This window comes from Melanerpes formicivorus, unplaced genomic scaffold, assembly GCF_026170545.1.
Source record: "Melanerpes formicivorus ecotype bairdi unplaced genomic scaffold, bMelFor1.0.p_v2 SCAF_40, whole genome shotgun sequence".
Lineage (NCBI taxonomy): Eukaryota > Metazoa > Chordata > Aves > Piciformes > Picidae > Melanerpes > Melanerpes formicivorus.
In genome coordinates, this window is record NW_027142392.1 from 263,483 (window position 1) to 283,987 (window position 20,505).

Genomic DNA, 20,505 nt, shown 5'->3' on the forward strand with positions numbered 1-20,505 from the left:
GGTAGGTTATGCTGGTGGAAAAGCAAAAGTACTGCAGTTACAATGCTATAATTTGTTCACTGAGAATACTTCTGCAGAAGAATAATGGATGTGAGACATGGTCAAACAAGAATTTCAGTGACTGAAAATGTTGGTTTTCTCCTCTTGGTCAAATATGTATACCAGGAATAGAATTATCAGAATGGTTTAGCTATTCCAATAATTCTAACTTGATTGTTTAACTACTAGAATAGTTTAACACTAACACTACATTGCCTCAAAGCATGTCTACCAGTTTGAATTGTACTTTATTTGTATTGACCATGAATTTATTTATCCTTTTAGAAGTACCCTGTGGCTTCTACTTCCCAACTCATTTTTTTTTTGGTATATTAATCAATTTGTTAGGACTGTGACTAGACCTAGAACTTTGTGTGATGATTTTGCAATTAAACTAATATTTAGCACTACTAAGAGATGTGCGTTCACACAGTGCTTTACAGTTTCAAAGTGCTAGATGTTAGCTCACTATTAACAAAGGAGTTAAAAAAAACCCCAGAAGCCAATAAAGCAGAGTGCTTTGTAAAACAAATTAGCAGCCATCAAACTGCTGCACAGTACAGTAATAGGGCTCTAGCACAACTGAACACATGGGGAGAAGTTCAGATGATAACAACTGCTCCAAAGAGAAAATATCAAGGCACAACTCTCAATGTCAAGGCAACTTTATTGACTCTTGGCTGCTGTGGATTCCATGTCTATGTCCAGGTCTGAGAGAGCGCAGTAGAAGAGCATCTGAACATATTTTGTTGTTGTAGCTGTAATACATAGCAAAAATGTGTGAGACAAAGTTGTAAATACATGGATTTTATGTATTTGAAAGCGCTATACAGGTATGAGGAAAATCTTAAAGCACTTTAATCAAATGGATTAAGTATGCTGCAAATAGCTAAAGGCAAAAGGAGCTTAATAATTAAACAGAAAATCTTGTTATTTTCATTGAACTGTCAAATTGATAGCTGAGTTAAACTGAATAAAAACATGGAAGTTTTCCTTTTCAGGACTGCCTGAATTTGAGGAGTAGAAACTACTTTTCAGGCCAATAAGTCATAATTCTGTAATTTACAAAAACACATGGACTCCTGTGACTCAGCTGTTACATCCCTTGGACAGAAAGTAAAGCAATGGTGTGCTGGTATTTCTGCCTTTCAGGGTACCACAATGAATGCATTTAATCTTCACAATTCCACAGGGCTCTTCTTGAGCCAATACATTGAAAGGACTCAATGCCACAAATATTAGCTGACCATACTACATCCACATCACAGTATCACAGTATCACTTAGGTTGGAAAGGACCTCGAGGATCATCGAGTCCAACCTATCAACACAGACCCCATGACTAGACCATGGCACCAAGTGCCACGTCCAATCTCCTCTTGAATGCCTCCAGGGTCGATGACTCAACCACCTCCCTGGGCAACCCGTTCCAATGCCGAATGACTCGCTCGGTGAAGAACTTCCTCCTCACCTCGAGTCTAAACCTCCCCTGGCGCAGCTTGAGACTGTGTCCCCTTGTTCTGGTGCTGGTTGCCTGGGAGAAGAGGCCAACCCCTTCCTGGCTACAACCACCCTTCAGGTAGTTGTAGAGGGCAATGAGGTCACCCCTGAGCCTCCTCTTCTCCAGGCTAAACAATCCCAGCTCCCTCAGCCTCTCCTCACAGGGCTTGTGTTCAAGGCCTCTCCCCAGCCTTGTTGCCCTTCTCTGGACACGCTCAAGTGTTTCGATGTCCTTCTTAAACTGAGGGGCCCAGAACTGGACACAGGACTCAAGGTGCGGCCTAACCAAAGCAGAGTACAGGGGCACTATGACCTCCCTGCTCCTGCTGGCCACACTATTCCTAATGCAGGCCCTCCTGGCCACCTGGGCACATTGTTGGCTCATATTCAGGTGGCTGTCGATCAGCACAGCCAGGTCCCTCTCTGTTTGGGAACTCTCCAGCCACTCCGACCCCAGCCTGTAGCTCTGCATGGGATTGCCGTAGCCAAAGTGCAGCACTCGGCACTTGGACTTGTTGAATGCCATCCCATTGGACTCTGCCCATCTGCCCAGTCGGTCGAGGTCCCTCTGCAGAGCCTTTCTACCCTCTAACTGACTAACATCTGCCCCTAACTTTGTGTCATCTGCAAACTTGCTGATGACTGACTCGACCCCTTCATCCAGATCATCGATGAATATGCTGAAGAGGACAGGGCCCAGCACTGATCCCTGGGGGACACCACTGGTGACTGGCCTCCAGCTGGATGTGGCACCGTTCACATATTGGACTGTTTTGTACTGGGATGTAAGGTTTGTGTTTTCAGGACCATGAGACGAAGCAAATGATCTCAGAGTCGTCATATAGAAAAGCACAGCAACATTTCTTAATGAAAAAGGATTCTAGAAGAAATGATTCTTTCTTTCTCCTGTCCAAGCTTTCAGGATTTTGGCAGACTGATGGGGACAAAATGATGTTGCTTACCTGATAACCACTGTAGACATTTAGGTCGTTTTTCAACTGGCAGATAAACTCCCAAATAATATGCAGGAATGCCAGAGAGGGCAATACCAATGCCAATAAGGGAATTGATTGTGTCACTGTAGAGAGGAACTATGACCAGGAAAAGGGAACACAAACAGTATACTATAGGGAAGAAGAGGCTAAGCTGTGGAGACAAAAAACACAACAACATTTATTGAGGGATGCAGTAAATACTCTATTGTAAAAATCTCAGGCCTCTGCTATGAGGACAGGCTGAGGGAGCTGGGGTCATTCAGCCTAGAGAAGACTCTGGGGGACCTTATAAATGCCTTCCAGCACCTGAAGAGATCCTACAGGAAAGCTGGAGAGGGACATTAAATAAGGATGTCTATCAACAGGATGAGGGGGGAATAGTTTTAAGCTTAGGGAGAGTAGGATTAGACTGGGTCTTAGTAAGAAGCTCTTCAGCACAAGGGTGGTGAGACTCTGGAATAGGCTGCCCAGGGAGGTTGTGGATGCTTTCTCCTTGGGGGTGTTCTAGGCCAGGCTGGATGATGTCTTGAGCAGCTGAGTCTAGTTGAGAGATGTCACTGCCCATGGAAGGGAGATTGGAGACGACCTGTGAGGTCCCCTCCAACCTGAGCCATTCTGTGAGTCTATGAGTCTGTATTAGTAATAAAAATACAGCTGTTAACTGTATGACCACTATGGACTGAATCTTTTGACTGCCTACAGTCAGTGCAACTTGCTAGCTTCTGTGTGTGTTGCTGACAGCCTCTTACTGGGTACATACCCAAGCATCTGACTATTTTGTTGTTTTCAGACCTGCTCAAACTCAGTTCTTTCCCAATTAAGTAAAAAATCAATCCCTGAAAGCTGTACTTTAAAGCTGAGCAGTAATGGATAATTTTTCCTCTAACTGCAACTGCAAATGTTCAGTTGCAATTTTGATTGGGATCTAACTCAGCTAGACTTCCAATTACCACGTTGATGCACTGATTTACCACCATTTATCCTGTGCACTTAACAAATAATGCACCATGAATATGGAAAGTGACAATAACCCCTTCATGGATTTATTTTTCCCCAAAATATTTTTCACTGTCTGTAGTAATGAGCCTTCTCAAGAGTCCAGGAGCTGACATTCAAAACCCACCAGCACATCCTGAGAGTTCACTGGTATAAATACTTCTTTTTCCTTATAAAGGTTAAAAATGGTAAGTTGATGAAAATCAGCAGCTACATTTCAGAAAAGGACAAAGCATATGCAGAGCTGTGATGCTGGTTATGCTGGCAAATGCTAATAGGAATTACACAGTCATCATCTATAATCTGACAGTAATCCTTGCTTTAGTTGGGTCAGTAGCAAAACTGCCAGTAAGGCAAGATTTCATCTGGATCTTCCTCTTATTTCAGGGAGTTTGGAAATTAAGTGTGAACATGCTTCAGGATGGAGTTTGATCAGACTGTTAAGCTCTCTGGAACCTTTCCTCACTAGCTCTACTGCGTCCTGGCAAGACTCTGATGTGAACAGTATAAAACAGTTCTGGACTAAGAAGCCCAGGCCTTATTTATTCTGAAATACAAGGTTCAATGAAAGGAAAAAGAAATATCATCTAAACCCTACAGAAAAAGCACCAAAAGATGCTCTTGTGGAAGCTCAAATGGGTTTTGCCCTTTCATTTCTTACCTTGTATGTTGAAAGGATTTGTATGGGTGATAAATAATTCATAATGCAATTGGTAATGTTGTGGTCATGGTATTAAGCATCACATAAACACGTGCATTTAGCTGCCTTTAGGGCTTGATGCCTCACTTGTTTACTTACTTTAATAGGTCGTGCTCTATGTGGCTGTGTATATCTCAAGTATATTAGTCCTGCAACAGACAGACCCACAAAAAGCCAGTAGTTGAAGCAGTAGTAATTAATGAGGAGGAAAACATCTTCCACAAGGAGATAAAGCAAAGTCATTAAGCCCTAGAGATAATAAAAACAAAGACTTTTTAATAAGAAATAACAGACATGTCTGAGGAAGTAAAGAGGTAGTAAAGCTATACACCAGCCTCTTTCCAGCATACCTGTCTGGAGTTAGGAAATCAGGTCCTTGCAAGAATGATACTTACACTGAGAAACCTTCAAGTGTGGCTGTGTGAAACAGGCAGGTACCTTTGTCTTCAACACAGCAGTGAGAGCACCACATTGGGCTGAAGAGGTGTTAAGTTTAAGAAGTTATGTTTTAGCACCAGCAGGAAACCTTCCTAAGAAGACCAGATGAGGAGTCCTAAGCTCTGCTATGCTATGGAGAAGGTTACTAAGAAGCTTTCTGTTCTGCTATTCTGGTTGGCTTTGGTTTGAAAGCAAACAATTTAATTTTTTCACTGTTGGAGGCCCTCAGAGTCCACTCATAAACTGAGACCATTAGAGCAAGTTCTGTGATACGCAGGTATGCTGTACTGCTCATATGGAAAGACCTAAAATAGCAGCAGTTTAATGTCTATTTTAGCAGATAGTAGGCAGGAAAAAAACCCCAAAACATTCCACTGTGAAAAATGGCAATAGTGGTATATTAAGGGAGTATAGCTCATCTTACTGGTTGTAGCGGTGTGATGCCTTAACCCACATGCACCAACATGAAGCACAGCTAAAGTCAGCCAGAGAAGCGAATGGAAAGCTGTATTTTACAAGCAATACTGAAATGCAATGAATATATACAAAACATACAGTATTGGCAATATTATACAAGAGTTTACAGGAAATATCACAAGCACAGATCCTCCCGAGGAGAATTCCCCCTTGGGCTCCCCCCAAAACCCCTCTCCCCCTCCTCCCCTTTCCCTTAGTAGTTTCATAGTTTCATAGTTTCATTCAGGGCTGGAAGGGACCACAAGGATCATCTAGTTCCAACCCCCCTGCCATGGGCAGGGACACCCCACACTAGACCAGGCTGGCCAGAGCCTCATCCAGCCTGCTCTTAAACACCCCCAGGGACAGGGCCTCGACCACCTCCCTGGACAACACATTCCAGGGTCTCACCACTCTCATGGTGAAGAACCTCCTCCTCACATCCAGCCTGAATCTCCCCACCTCCAGCTTCATTCCATTGCCCCTAGTCCTATCACTACCTGATATCCTGTGAAGTCCCTCCCCACCCTTCTTGTAGGCCCCCTTCAGATACTGGAAGGCCATAATTAGGTCACCTCGGAGCCTTCTCTTATTAGATGAAAAAGGAAAAAGTGAGAAAAAAGGATATTAAGGTAAATTTGTTAGCTCAAAGCAGTTGTTAAGAAAGTCAGTTATTCTTATCTATCAGTTTCAGTCCAAGGTCAGTTGCATGCAGGCTGGCCAAGAAACAAAAGTCAGAACAAACTGAAGCTGAAGCTGAAGTGAGTGAGAGCAAGAATGTTAGAGATATTTGCTATGGTACATCTCACAGCTGACCAATGAAATTTGTTTGGAATTAATCTTTGTTTTCCTTTTTACACCTAAACATTCAGCCAGAGAATTCTGCAGCTGTCCTTTTCTTACAGGCACAGCCTAACCTGTCACACTGGTGCAAACTGAATCCCTCTTAGAAGAGTATTCATAGTGAGATTATGACATTCAGTTAATGATTTGATCTGAAATAGGACCAGTGTGATAAACTATTAACAAGCCACAGGCAGCACACCAAATAAAACATATGTTCACTTAAACAGCAGTGAAATGCTTTTGAATGATGCCTCCTTCCCTCTGCATATCTGCCCCCTTATCTAAATCTGCCAGATTTATGGATTACTTATTAAAATTCTGTTCACTGCTCCTATACCTTACTGTTCTTTGATTTTTGTGTCACAAGATTAACATTTATAGTGGCAGCAGGGAAAAAGTCAATATAGCCATAGGCATCCGAGGGTGGGAATTCAATTCTCAGTGCTTTGTCACTCCTCTTATAACTACAGCCTTAGAAAATCAGCCTAAGGCAGGCTCTGAGAGATGTTCCTGCCATATTCTTCTCCAGTGACACTCTGAAAACTCACATAAAGACTTAAACCACCTCTGTCTTTACTGTTAGATATTTATCCACTCTCTGTTTTCTACGTAATGCTGTTGTACTTACTGCTCCCTAATCTTGTTCAGAGGGCCTATGAATGTGAATCAAGCCATTCTTTTTCCACTGGAAAAAAACTCCACGGACAAAACACCACCACCCTCAATGAGTTTCAGAAATTGTGGGTCTTTGAGGAAGATGTCTCCAGCAGAGCAAGAGACGGTGAGAAACACTGGGCAGAGATGGGTTTGAACACTGGGCTGCCCCAGTGTGACCATTTTAGGCTGTGCCTTTAAGAAAGGGAGAAACGCTGGGCAGAGAGGGGTTTGAACGCTGGGCTGCCCCAGTGTGACCATTTCAGGCTGTGCCTTTAAGAAAGGGACAGTTGCTGAAACACTCTGGCTGAATGTTTTGAAAACAAAGGTATTCTAAACGAATTTCATTGGCAGATAGGTAAAATGCAACTTCAAGTTTTAGTTCAGTTTGAGTCTCAGTCTCAGTTCTGTCTGTCTCTTTTTCAGACTGTTTCTGTCTCTCTCTGAGCAACAGCTGTGAGGGACAGAGCTAACCTTGAACTAACAGATAAGAATAATTCTTGCATACACTTTGAGCTAACAGAATTTCCTCCTTAATAATTACCTTTTCTCTCTCTCTCTTTAACCCTTTGTGGGAAAAAAGGGAGGTAGGGGGAGAAAGGGGGTACGGGGGCGGGGGGAAGCCTCCTGGCTGGAGGAGGGAGTTTTGTTCTGTATTAGGTTCTGTGCTGTATATTTCTGTATATATTGTAAATACTGTATATTGTGTATATATTCACTGCATTTCATCCTGCTTGTAAATACAGCTTGAATTCATTTCTGCTTCTCTGACTGAGTTAGCTGTGGTTTCTTTGTGTGGAGGGGGAGCACTGAACTTTCTAGACTTGCCTCTGCTACTAATTTCTTCTAGGAAAATGTATTTTGGGTGGAGGTTATATATAAATTTCATTTATAAAAGTAAACAAGATCCCCAAGCCTGTCAGCTTTCCAGGTGACTCAAAGATGTCCCCAGATATCTACACAGCAGAACATATGGAGAGCCAAAATGAACACAAGCTGCTGAAGCTATAATCCATGTCTTGGTTCTTCACTATAAGCAGGCTCCGAGGTGACCTAATTGTGGCCTTCCAGTATCTGAAGGGGGCCTACAGGAAGGCTGGGGAGGGACTTCTCAGGATCTCAGGTAGTGATAGGACTAGGGGGAATGGAATGAAGCTGGAGGTGGGGAGATTCAGGCTGGATGTGAGGAGGAAGTTCTTCACCATGAGAGTGGTGAAGCCCTGGAATGGGTTGTCCAGGGAGATGGTTGAGGCCCCGTCCCTGAAGGTGTTTAAGCCCAGGCTGGATGAGGCTCTGGCCAGCCTGATCTAGTGTGAGGTGTCCCTGCCCACGGCAGGGGGGTTGGAACTAGATGATCCTTGTGCTCCCGTCCAACCCTGACTGATACTATGATACTGTGATACTTCTCTCACCACCACACCCAGGCAGGCAAGGGGCCAGGCTGTCACTTACATTGAAGAGGAGAGCAGGGACTGGTGTGTAGCACTTTACATGGATCAAGCTCAGACTGTCAGGGAGGTGTCCTTCCCGGGCTCCGACATAAAAAAGCCTACAAAAAAAAGGAACAAGCAAACTCAACCAATGAGCAAAGGAATAGCTTCTTGCTATTGACAAAGGCAGCATGAATTCTTCTATTACTCTGTTGTGAATGCTGCTCTCTTCTCAAGTGGCTTTAGTTTAACAGTTGATGCTGACCATGAGAAAACCCAAACCAATCCTTTCCATCTTGACTGAACAACCTGACATGGCAGAAATTAACTGTTTTGCTTTTACAGTGCAGTAGTAAAGAATGCAGATTACTAATAAATGTGGGTGGGGGTGGTTTCTTGTAACAATTTAAAATAAACCTTATATTTCATACCTAGATGCTGCAATTATTGATGAGTTTAAGCCACTATAGCAGGACATGGCCACTGCTATAGGGATTATCCACTTAGCATAACTGAGAGTTTTACTGCCAAATGTCTGCAACAGAAAAAGAAAGTAATAGTGAGGCACATGGACAATCCTGAGAAACTCCCATGAGGACACACCAACCCAAATACACACACAGAGCCCCTGCTTTCTTATGACACACAAAAATGACTTGGGAAGGTAAAATGTGGAAATACAAATCAGTACAAAAAGAAAAAAATAAAAAGGCAGATACCTGGAAAAAGAAATTACCAAAATATTTCTAAGTCTAGATCCAGTCAACAAGACAACAGAAGAAGATGCACTGGCTTTCATGATTGGCCACTGGAATGGGCTGCCCAGGGAGGTGGTGGAGTCACCATCGCTGGAGGTGTTTTGGAAGAGACTGGAGGGGGTGCTTGGTGCCATGGTTTAGTTGATTAGATTGTGTTGGGTGATAGGGTGGACTCAACGATCTCAAAGGTCTTTTCCAACCTGGTTAATTCCATTCCATTCCATTCCATTCCATTCCATTCCATTCCATTCCATTCCATTCCATTCCATTCCATTCCATTCCATTCCACTCCACTCCACTCCACTCCACTCCACTCCATTCATGTATGCTGACAAATCCTGACTGTAGTAATCATAGAATGGTTTGGGTTGGAAGGGACCTCCCAAGGTCCAACTCTCCTGCAGTGAGCAGAGACTCCTCCACGAGATCAGGTTGCTCAGAGCCTTACTGAGCCTGAGTTACAACTGTACTGGGATATAAAAGACTGATAAAAGTTTGAAAAAGCTTCACTGCACATTTGGGCATTGAAAACACTGCTGTAATCCTGCAGCATTAATCATCACACGCTGTACCTTAGAATGATGGCAAAAACCCTCCTGAATAGAATATTAGAATAACTTTATTAGAATAAACCAAACCAGGTTGGAAGAGACCTTCAAGATCATCATGTCCAACCCATCAACCAATCCAACCCACCCAAACAGCTAACCCATGGCACCAAGCACCCCATCAAGTCTCCTTCTGAACACCTTCAATGACGGCGACTCCACCACCTCCCCGGGCAACCCATTCCATAGGGCAATCACTCTTTCTGTATAGAACTTCTTCCTTCTTCCTGGTTCTTAAACAACCCAGACTTTCCCCACCTTGCCTGACTCTGTCAAAAGCATCTACTACAATGAAGTGCTGTTAGAAGCAGGATTTGCAGAGTACATAAGAGGATTTTACAGGAACAGATTTACTGGATATTTCTTCATATGCACCATCTGATATATTGGTGCTCTTACACGACAAGAAGGTTTGAAACAAAGCAACAGCCTTCACCATGGAAATATTTCAACTCTTCTGGCAAAAAGTGTGCTGCCCAAGATTTTTCTGCCATGTCATCCCCTCCAGTAACTTTTCTTTGAGTTATTTTGTATTACTTACCACAGCCACTGCATCACTTGTGAGGAGATCTGACATGTTCAGCACTACGTAGTACGCTATATTAGTCAACAAGTAAATAATAGTCACAATAGGCATTGAGATTGCAATAGAAAGAGGCAGATTCCTGCAAAAGGATAATGTCAACATTATTTTGGGTTCTTTAGATATGAAATCTTTAATTAGAGCATTGTTCCTAAACTTAAACATTTGTGAGTGGATACCTCCAGCACTCCTTGTAATCCATCATTTTCTACTTGTGGGGTTACAAAATAATGTGCTCCCCCAAGTTTTAGAGGAAAAAGGTAAAGTATCTTTGTATCTGTAAATTGTGGATACTATCTTGTATGTGAAGCAATAAATAAATAAATAAAGACAGCACTTAAGCAATGAGGTTTAGATGCACACTGAGGTGTTTTCATGCTCGTAGCATTTTTTGCCCTGCCTCATAACCTATGTGTATGCCAAGACATGGTGAACTATGTGAGACTGAGTAGCTGGGACACAGAACTGCCACAGTGTTGACATCCCTACAGAGGGCAGGAGATGATATTATCAGTGCTGCTGTGGACTTAAACCTTTCACCGTCAGGAAAATTAAAGATTTTGCCTGTAGTAATGCAGATCACCTGAAGCAGCCTTATGCTACTGGGAGCAAAACCAGTCCTGGAAACTAAAACTGGTTTGTGTTTGAAAAGAAGTAGGCAATTTTGGAGGGTTAAATGGATCCATACCCTTCTTTGCTTTCAGCAGGGATTTATTCTCTTCCTTTAGAAATTCTGATCTGGTTAAGGTACAAAATATACACATGCAGGCAAGTGATTTGTTAAGGTGATACAACTGGTAAGCAACTACAATAATCAGAAGGAGTTCTCACAGGTAGTCCTTCGTTTGAAAAGGAGAAAGTTTTTGCAGAGAAAATAGCCAGACTACTTTCCACTCAGAACAAATATAGAGTGGCTTGTCCTACTACCACCTGTCTTACCAGGACACTGCAGTGATTCAAAGGAAACACACGTGTTTACCTCTGAGGATTCTGCATTTCCTCCGTCACATAGTTGAGTGTGTCCCATCCAGAGTAGGAGAAGAGGGCAGAGTAAAGAGCCAGTGCAATCATCCCTGGGTTTGTTGCTGAGCCCTTGAAGGGAGCACTCAAGTTTTCTGTTTCTCCTGTACAAACAGCAGGTCCCAATTGCCTGTTACATTTCAAGGATGTGGTGTAGGAGGACTCTACAGTAAAAGTCTCAGTTAACCATAAGGGAATATAACCCCACTGCATCCAGCCTTCGTTACTATTTCTAAAGGTGCACAGCTCTATGATTTGATGTAACAATTAGGAAGTTTCAGTCAGGTGGTCAGACAGCTGCACTTGTACAGGAAGACACCAGAAGACATTTCCCAATGTTTGTTATTTGGATGCGACTTGTGCAGTTCTACCATAATCTACAGCATCCTCTGTAGGATGCTATATTACAACAATCCTCCACTGGCATTGCTGCCTAGACCACTGAGGGATGGAGGCATACTGGGGTCATGCTGTGATCTGTCAGCCAGGCAGAGGCACTTGGGAAACCCCTTTTCAGTTCCTGAATCTGTCTTATATTTCTTCCTCCTATCTGTGCTTTTGCTTTCACCAATTAGTGGCCACTGGAGGGGGAACTCCTGGAGGCATGGCTCTTCATGGGATGCTCTGCCCCACCAAGGCGTTCCCTGAAGTTAGGAGAGGAGATTTGAAATTTTTTTCCTTTCAAAATTCTCCTCTAGTTTAGCTCAATCAGTTGAGATGACACTCTGTAGAACACTGCAAAATAGACAAAATGTCATGAAATGGCATGAGCCTTCCAGGAGCCTCTGGAAAGGGGAAGAAAGGCCTTTCAGAGTTTGCAGAAGGAAAGTCAACCAATATAAGTGGAAGGGGGTTCAGAAACATGCTGATAGCTGTGTTAGGGAAGTAAGGTTGTTCTTGTAAAATGAAACGACTTCACTGCAAGGTGGTTAAACTAAGGAGCACATAGATACCACAAAAGCAATTCAGTTTTTGAAGAGTAGTAACTATCAGGAGGATGATCTGAGGAAGGTGAAACCACAAGAGCTACATGCACTTTGGGGAAGAAAATGGTTGGAAAAGAAGGACAAGGGGTAACAGGCACAAACATGAACAGAAGTTCCATCTAAACATGAGGAGAAACTTCTTTATGTTGATACTGGTAGAGCACCAGAACAGGCTGCCCAGAGGTGGTGGAGTCTCCTTCCCTGGAGACATTCAAAACCTTCCTGGACTTGTTCTTGTGTGACCTTCCTTAGGTGAACTTGCCTTGGCAAGAGGGTTGGACTCCAGAGGTCCCTTCCAACCCCTACCATTCTGTGATTCTGTGAAAGGCTCCAGAACAGCTGTCTTTTTTTTTTAACTAAAGACAGCTCATATTCATAATGAGACAGATGGAGCTTTTTGAAAGAGGCATCTCTGAGCACACCAGAAAGAACACGGCAGGGCTAAGCCATACATCACAACTGCACTCTTCATTAAACAGTTGCTGAGTCTTAAAAGAGTGCATCAACTCAATCACAACTTCCTCCAGAAGTCCACATCATTCTTTCTCCCAGTCCTTTCTGTATCCAAGTGCTTGATTCTGCTTAAACAGAGCACAGACTAGATCTCTGCTGCCACCAAAAGCCCTCAGCACTTTGTGCTCCTCACAATAATGTTTCCTCTCTGCCTTCACCCTCCCTGGCTGGCTGCACAGAGCTAAGCGAAGGACTCAGCGTAGGTGATGTGGATACAGGAGCAAAGAGCCCCTGGGCCAAACTGCATTGTGGCAGCTACATACCAGTGAGCTGGCTGGAGTTTGGGAGGAGTCAGGGGACAAGGCAAAGCTGTGATAGGGGTGACATCATGGACTCACAGCTTTGTAAAACTGCAGCAGCTTTATGGAGAGAACCTTTTTCATGTGACTTTGGCCCTTAAGCAATGCTCTTCCTGTGTGTCTTCCCGCTTTTAGGACTGGGTTAATTTGTTCAGGGCTCTTTGGACTTGAACAAACCAGTGACAACTGACATGCACAGATAATGGCTTAACCAGCAAGCTCTCTTGAAGCCTGGGTGTAGCTTTGCAGTGTAACAGTTGATGCATTAGAAATGCAGCCAAGGAAAGAAGGCCAGTAAACATGGAAAAGCAAGCATGTTCAGTAAGTTTTCTAAGCTACTTTCAGCAGCAGACAATTCCTAAACTGAAGAGGAGAAAAACATCTTTATTTTAACTGAATATACAATAGCTATTCATTAATTTCATGGGAAAGCAGAATGAAGAAACTTCAGTAACTAAGCAACAGAGCTTCAGTTGGAGAAGACTTCACCGTGTCAGAGACCCAAATTAGTGAAATCAAATCTATTGCAGAAGTAGCATCAGAACAAACTAGCCTTCAGCTCTTCATGTATTTACTTCAGTCCTGCTGATACAGAGTGCCTCATCTCTCCTGTGATGCCATATGGCACCACAGTGATTCAAAAGACCACAGAATTAGTTTTCACCTTTGTTTCTAGTAACAAGCATGACCTCTCACCAGGGAAGGAAAAGACAAGAGCCTCCCCTCAGAGGGCACTGCGGCAGCTCTGCTACAGGCAAGCAAAGGGGAGCAGGGTGCGAGAAGCGATGGAAAGGACACATCTGGCAATTTCTGCTTGCTGATCAAGCCATAACATTCCTGCACAGTGAGCACCACTTCACATGCAAGTCTTAAGGAGCCTGATCTTTGAAAATTAAGTATGGTTTCTTTTTAAGCATTTAAGTGAAAATTCCTCTTACCTTTACCAATTTTGTAAAGGCCAACAGATATCACCAGGATCAGAGCCAGAAGCTTTGCATACGTGAAAATATCTTGTACCCGGGTTCCCCACTTCACATTAACACAATTAATAAATGTTAAGGAGCCTGCAGAGAGAAACAACATGCATGAGAAGAGCACTGTCTGTCTTACACCACTCAAAGTATATTTCAAATCCACCCTTTCAGATACCAGCCCTTTTTCAAAGAACAAAACAGGATTCAATCTCTCCTGTTCAGGCTCTCCTAGGTTTATTTTCTGAAGGATACTGTTTCATTAGGGTGAGACAAAACACACCAGCTTTTGAATTTTATGACCAACCCCTGCTCCATGTATATAATCATTAAATGTTGTTAAGGGCAGCAGTGTTGCTGACACGCAGAAGTTGAGATTTCTTTGTATCCTTTATTTGAATCAAAGCTTTTCACTTAGTTCTCCATGCTGATTTGAGCTCTGATCTACCTAACAGAGTAAGGACAGCTTCTGCACCAAACTGTTTGGATGCTGTAGAGAAGATACTGAACTAATCAGGACAGCATGCTGTTACTCTGGGCCCATGGCTTAGAAGCTGTCATGCATGCTTTGACCTCGAGTCTGGAAACTACAGAAGTACTTACTTAGAGAGTTTCCTTAGGCCTCAGTTTTGACAGAATCTCATAGAAATTAGAAAGCAGCTGGTTGCAGAGAGTGGTTGGGATCAACTTCAGTATCACAGTGTCACAGTATCACCAGAGTTGGAAGAGACCTCAAAGATCATCGAGTCCAACCTGTCACCACAGACCTCATGACTAGACCATGGCACCAAGTGCCATGTCCAATCCCCTCTTGAACACCTCCAGGGACGGTGACTCCACCACCTCCCCGGGCAGCCCATCCCAATGACGATCAACTCTCTCAATTCTGATGAAGGAGAGAGGGAGGGGCAGAGGGGTTGCCCTCTACATCAAGAAATGGATGAGTGTGAAGAGCTGTCCCCAAAGAACGGCCATGAGTAGGCCAAAAGCTTATGGGTAAGAATTAGTGGCAACAAAGGGAACCTTTTGTTTGGTGTCTACTACAGGTTGCCTGATCAAGGGGAGCCTATTGACAAAGCCTTCTTACTCCAGCTACAGAAGGCTTCACAGAGGCTCTCACCCTGCCAGGAGGCTTCAACCACCATCTGCAGGAAAAGTAGCCCAGTGAGCTACAGGCAATTCAGGCAGCTCTTGGAGTGCCTTGAGGATAACTTCTTGAGCCAGGTAACAGCCCTGCCAGAGGGGATGCAATACTGGACCAAATTGTTGTAATTCTCCTCTCCCCTCTAATAATCCTAGCCCCAAATCAAATCCATCTCAATAAAAGATTATTTCCTGCATGCTCCTGAGAACATGATTTAGAAAGGCAATAATTATTTTCACAGAGGGTGAAGGAATAGAAATTAGGGGGAAAAAAAATCTCTGGGCACCTACAATTATGGTTCTTATCTTCTAGGAATCTTTACTTACATATACAAGCAGCTGCAATCAACCGGACTGCATCATATGGCGGCTCACAATGAGGAAAAATGGGTTGAACAATGTAGTTAGCAAATGTGATTGCAATCACTGCCTGGGTTGTTGGTTCAATAATTAACAAGGATGACCAGAGTCTGATGAAGGCCACAAAGGCACCAAATGCTTCCAGGATATAAGCGTAACTGGCTCCAGATTTAACGATGGATGTGCCCAACTCAGCATAACACAAAGCTCCAAACAGTGAAAACATCCCACCAAGTGCCCAGATGACTAGAGACAGTCCATAGGAAGCACTGTACATTAAAACACCTCTGGGTGATACAAATATCCCAGAGCCAATCATGTTCCCTACAATTAAAGAAACTCCATTTAATAATGTGATTTCTTTCTTCATCTGCATTTTCCCACTTGTTTCTGCCATATTGTCCATGTCATCTTTTCCATGCTTAGTTCTGGATTTTTTGGCACAGCACATTTGCCAGAGGGCTGGCATCTTCAACTATCATTACCTGAAAACAAGAGGAGAGAACATCTTTTGTCAGGCACATGGCATCACAGGCATGGATAATTAGGACACAAGGCACAGATTTTACAAAGAGCAATTTCCTTGCCTGCTTTTGTCTTGCAGTCAAGGAAACACATGCTACTGGACTTTCTTAACTTTCACTGTTCCATACTTTTTTAATGCATAAATGTGAGGCCACTGGTTTTGGTTACAGATTCTGAATCTTTCATGAACTCTGAGTTCACTTTTATTATTTTTCATAGAATCATAGAATGGTTTGGCTTGGAAAGGACCTCCCAACAGTCATCTAGTCCAACCCCCCTGCAGCAAGCAGAGACACCCCAAGCTAGATCAGGCTACTCAGAGCCCCATCAAGCCTGACCTTGAATGTCTCCAGGGATGAGGCCTCCACCACCTCCCTGTGCAAACTGTTCCAGTGTTCCACCACTGTCATAGTAAAGAACTTCTTCCTGATGTCCAATTTACCCTTCTCTAGGTTCAAATCATTGCCCCTCATCCTAGTGCTACACACATTCTCTTGAATTGTAATGATGTGTTAGTCAAGTTATCTTAGTAAAGGAAGAGACACTGTACCCCTGTATGTTCTAATACAGCTGGAGTGTCCCACACAGGTATACCTCTCCCTAAATTTTGCTGTCATTCCAGGAAGAACTTAATTTCATGATTATTCATTTCATTATTTGCTTCATCAAATCTAGATGTGCTCCTGTGCAGCCTGCCCTAGATGATCCTGCGTTGTCAGGGGGGTTAACTAGATGATGTCTAGAGGTCCCTTTTCAGACCCTAACATTTTATGAGTCTACATTCCATCTGAAAATGATCCTCAGAGGAACACAAGAGATAAAATAGTAAATGATACTCAAAATCTCCAACCTCAGGAGGTTAATGTTAGTGTGAGGATAAAGAAAAGAGCTTTAGCAGTTCTTAGAGATGAGACTGCTGCTGCGGTGAATAATGAAGCTTGTTTAGCTATTAACCTCACTTCACTTCTGGGTAGCTGCCAGTAGCATGCACAGGAAGTGAGTTTTGAACACCCTGTCCCTGGAACACTTTTGTGTAAGGGAGTCCAACAAAACACAAGTGTAGACATTTGCCAGTCCAGCGCTCGCAGGGCAGGATCCAAGTGCACTGGGTGCTGTGAGAAGACACCACTGCATAGCTGGGCTCATGAGTCAGCCTTCTGCACACAGCATCACCCTCCTCTGGGGCTGAGCTCCTCGGGGATGGGGAAAGGAAATGCAAGAGCCAAGACTGCAGCAATGGTGATAATTCTTGGGTCCTGCTGACTCATAATGATGCTTACTTAGAACAACAGATATTTTTCCAAGGAAAACTTCCTCAAAAATCTACAAACTAAAGCCAAGTTCTCCAAGTAGAACAAAGCTCCTCCACGTGACACTGGCCAAAAACATTTGCTCCCAAATATATGATGTTTGAGCTGGTTGCTGACCCACATTTCAAACAAACAACCTGCCTTCCCCATACTCCCAAAAGATTTGCTTTGCTTTGTAAAGTGTATCTGTTTTAGCAACCCTGAATAATCAGGGTTCTCAGCAGTCTTCATGCTGTTAAGGTAATTAGCAGAATATAGGAAATAGTCTCCTGTACAGATGTTCCTGTATAATAGCAAAAGGAGAAGCATTTTGTGTCAAACGCGTCAAGGATTTACTGCTTTTACAATCCAAGCAGTGATGAAAACAATCTGAGCACATGGCCAAGGTGTGCTGCCATCATCTTACCCTTTCTTACAGCTTCTGCTGTTTTGTTCCCACTGAACCTGGCCTATAGTCCTGCCCTACCATCATCACCATGACTTCATCCTTATGCTACCGTCTTCCCTTTCTGGGACCATCACTGGTGTGTCAAAAAGCTTCATCTAAGCAGCTCAGCTACTGAAACATACGCTCTGTTCTCTGTCACTTGAGCACCTTAGCCTTAGGAAGCCTTAGGAAGAAGTTCTACACAGAAAGAGTGATTGCACTATGGAATGGGCTGCCCGGGGAGGTGGTGGAGTCGCCGTCATTGAAGGTGTTCAGACGGAGACTTGATGGGGTGCTTGGTGCCATGGGTTAGCTGTTTGGGTGGGTTGGATTGGTTGATGGGTTGGACACGATGATCTTGAAGGTCTCTTCCAACCTGGTTTGGTTTATTCTAATAAAGGTTTATTCTAATCTCTGTAGGTCATGTTCTGTGGTCACATAACCCCAGTGAGAGCCAGTACAGGCTAAGGTCTGGCAGAGCTTACATGCTGGGGACAACCATCAAAGCTGTAAGAAGCTTAGAATAGAATTAACCAGGTTGGAAAAGACCTTTTAGATCATTGAGTCCAACCTATCATCCAACACTATCTAGTCAACTAAACCATAGCACCACGCACCCCATCCAGGCTCTTCCTAAACACCTCCAGGGATGGTGACTCTACCACCTCCCTGGGCAGCCCATTCCAATGGCCAGTCACTCTTTCTATGAAGAACTTCTTCCTAACATCCAGCCTGGATCTCCCCTGGTGTAGCCTGAGACTGTGTCCTCTTGTTCTGGTGCTGGTTGCCTGGGAGAAGAGACCAACCCCCAGTTGGCTACAACCTCCCTTCAGGTAGTTGTAGACAGCAGTAAGGTCTCCTCTGAGCCTCCTCTTCTCCAGGCTAATCAACCCCAGCTCCCTCAGCCTCTCCTCACGGGGCTTGTTTTAATGAACACTGCAAACTCACATTAGGCAGTAAAAGTGATGAAGTCACAATATTTTCTAGTTTCTGTTAGAAAATTAATGGCATTTAAGGGACACCATTTAAAAATAAACCCCAGCACATTTTATTTATGTTTGTATTAGAAATCAAGAAATGTGTAGAAAGCTATTTTAAAAGTCATGAGTGATCTCTTCTCCAGGGGGACTCTGGATCACTTTCTGTTGTGTGTAGCAGATTGACCAAAAATCAAATAAAACCCCCCACAAAACCCCAACACTGGAATATGAAATCAGATGAACCAGCAGTTTGCAACATGACCAAAAATATATAGATCAAGCTTTAAAACACTGCTGCTGTGCACGAGCATCAACAGGTCTTAAAGGGAACATTCATGTTTATGATATTCACGGTAGATTATACTGCTGAGCATTTTCCACTGAAAAGAGGAAATCAAGCAAGTAAAACAATATTATGTATTATGAGCAGCATAAAAGAAAACTATTTGAGCAATGGTAACAACAACAATAATAATAAACACAACCAAAAAAATCCATTTTGCTCTCTTCCCACTCAGTAGGAAATTATCCTATTTCCTTTGGGTTTTCAAATTGAATGTTGGGGAAAATGTTGAATAAATTGGTGCTTCACATGCTCCCGTTACACTCCTGTGGTCAGAGGCTGGTTTTCCCATACAAGGGATGTGCTCTGCTCCCAGCACTTCATTCCCACCCCGAAGCAAATCACAGAGGGTATTTGAGAGAGAAGCTACTGCAGTCTAAATCTAAGAAAGCTATTAAAAAGAGAAGGCAGCAGCTTACCAGTGGGTAGGAGGTACACTTGCTTCCTTTGTCAGCAAGGCTGCTATAATTGAAGAGTGACTCTCTAGCTGCCTCCCTAAATAAGCACACATCTGTTTCACCAGGAGGGGTAAGTTAACACTAACATGAATAGCCTCTTCTCTGACTTGCTTTAGCCTTGCCTTTAGCTGCTATTTTTATTACAGTGGCATGAATACTAAAATCAATGAGAGCTTTCAAGAAAGAAGATCCCAGACTCTCCTGGAATGTGGTTTCTCCAAACAACCTCAAGCGAGGTCATTAGCAGGCAGAAGCAGGCAGCTTAAGAATCATCTGCTCTCTATTCCTTAGGAAGTTGTGATAGAAATAAGACAACAGAATGAGGAGTGAGGGGGGGAAATCCTTCATCCATGTGTCACTGAAACCAAAGCCAACTCTTTCCTAGATGTTAATATGAAACAAATGCAGCCTAATTCCTCCTTGTTAACTTGGAAAGCCACAATGCGACTTCTAACTCACACTGTACAAAGAACTTGTTTATTCTCGTGGTATCATTGGACGAAAGGGAAAGGTTTTCAGAGTGGGGAGGCTAGCAAAGGGTTGCAGTAAACTGAAAACCACAGACACTGTTTCATTTCAAACAGCCTCATGTTTTCCTGTTCACTCTTTCTGATACATTTTCTTTTCTGGTACATTTTCTTTTACTCATCCTTAAAACATTGATCAATTCAGCTCTTTTTCTTACCCCAAGAACTGTGTATCTGTGCCTTTTCTAGTCATTTAGGACACGATGCATGACACACAAAGCAGCCTGACCTAGTATGAAGTTCTTATTTTAATTAAATAAGCTTTCAAACAAACAAAAAAAAGGAATCTGAAACACAAAAAGGAGCAAAAAGTTAAGTGACTTACCTAATGTATTCAGCTTTGTCTTCTGAAACAACGTTACCCTGTCTGTGGAGTACTTTTGGAAAGCCAGTATGGCATACTACACAGTGTCTACTGAAACAAGTAAACATCCAGAAAACGAAGTTTTCTTGGCAGAGCAGAAGTTAATGAATGCAAGAGCACTAACCTGGGGTTTTTGTTTTCCATGAACGACAAGGCCAACCGTAAGGCAAAAATTTGGACTCACATGTCAAAGGGCATCTGGAAGGAGCTGATCCAGCAAGTCAAGAGTCTTAAGTCACTGGACTGAGTTGAGACACCAGATAACAGATCTTCATCA

General features: G+C 43.2%; 1 protein-coding gene across 3 annotated transcripts; it reads right to left on the minus strand.

Annotated features, from left to right (window-relative positions):
* Positions 1 to 688: 688 nt before the first annotated feature.
* LOC137451203 (Y+L amino acid transporter 2-like) lies at positions 689 to 20,497 on the minus strand. 3 transcript variants are annotated; one of them, XM_068158509.1, is made up of 10 exons: positions 20,413 to 20,497; positions 15,262 to 15,779; positions 13,759 to 13,884; positions 10,982 to 11,126; positions 9,961 to 10,084; positions 8,485 to 8,588; positions 8,076 to 8,172; positions 4,329 to 4,478; positions 2,501 to 2,684; positions 689 to 797 (listed from the first exon to the last, which is right to left on the minus strand). In XM_068158509.1, the coding sequence occupies exons 2-10, from the start codon at positions 15,761 to 15,763 to the stop codon at positions 706 to 708; spliced, it is 1,524 nt and encodes a 507-aa protein (XP_068014610.1). In that variant the 5' UTR covers positions 15,764 to 15,779; positions 20,413 to 20,497; the 3' UTR covers positions 689 to 705. The 3 variants fall into 3 exon arrangements, with proteins under 3 accessions (XP_068014610.1, XP_068014613.1, XP_068014611.1); XM_068158512.1 differs by having other exon boundaries at positions 20,353 to 20,430; XM_068158510.1 differs by lacking the exon at positions 20,413 to 20,497 and adding an exon at positions 20,190 to 20,293.
* Positions 20,498 to 20,505: the final 8 nt, after the last annotated feature.

What these genes read in the sequence shown, in the direction of transcription:
- LOC137451203 (XM_068158509.1), bottom strand. Translation starts at nt 15,763, where the DNA reads ATGCCAGCCCTCTGGCAAATGTGCTGTGCCAAAAAATCCAGAACTAAG. An exon ending in CCTTTACAAAATTGGTAAAG is followed by an intron (nt 11,127 to 13,758) that starts GTAAGAGGAATT and finishes CTGTTTGTACAG; the next exon opens with GAGAAACAGAAAACTTGAGT. An exon ending in GAAATGCAGAATCCTCAGAG is followed by an intron (nt 10,085 to 10,981) that starts GTAAACACGTGT and finishes ATCCTTTTGCAG; the next exon opens with GAATCTGCCTCTTTCTATTG.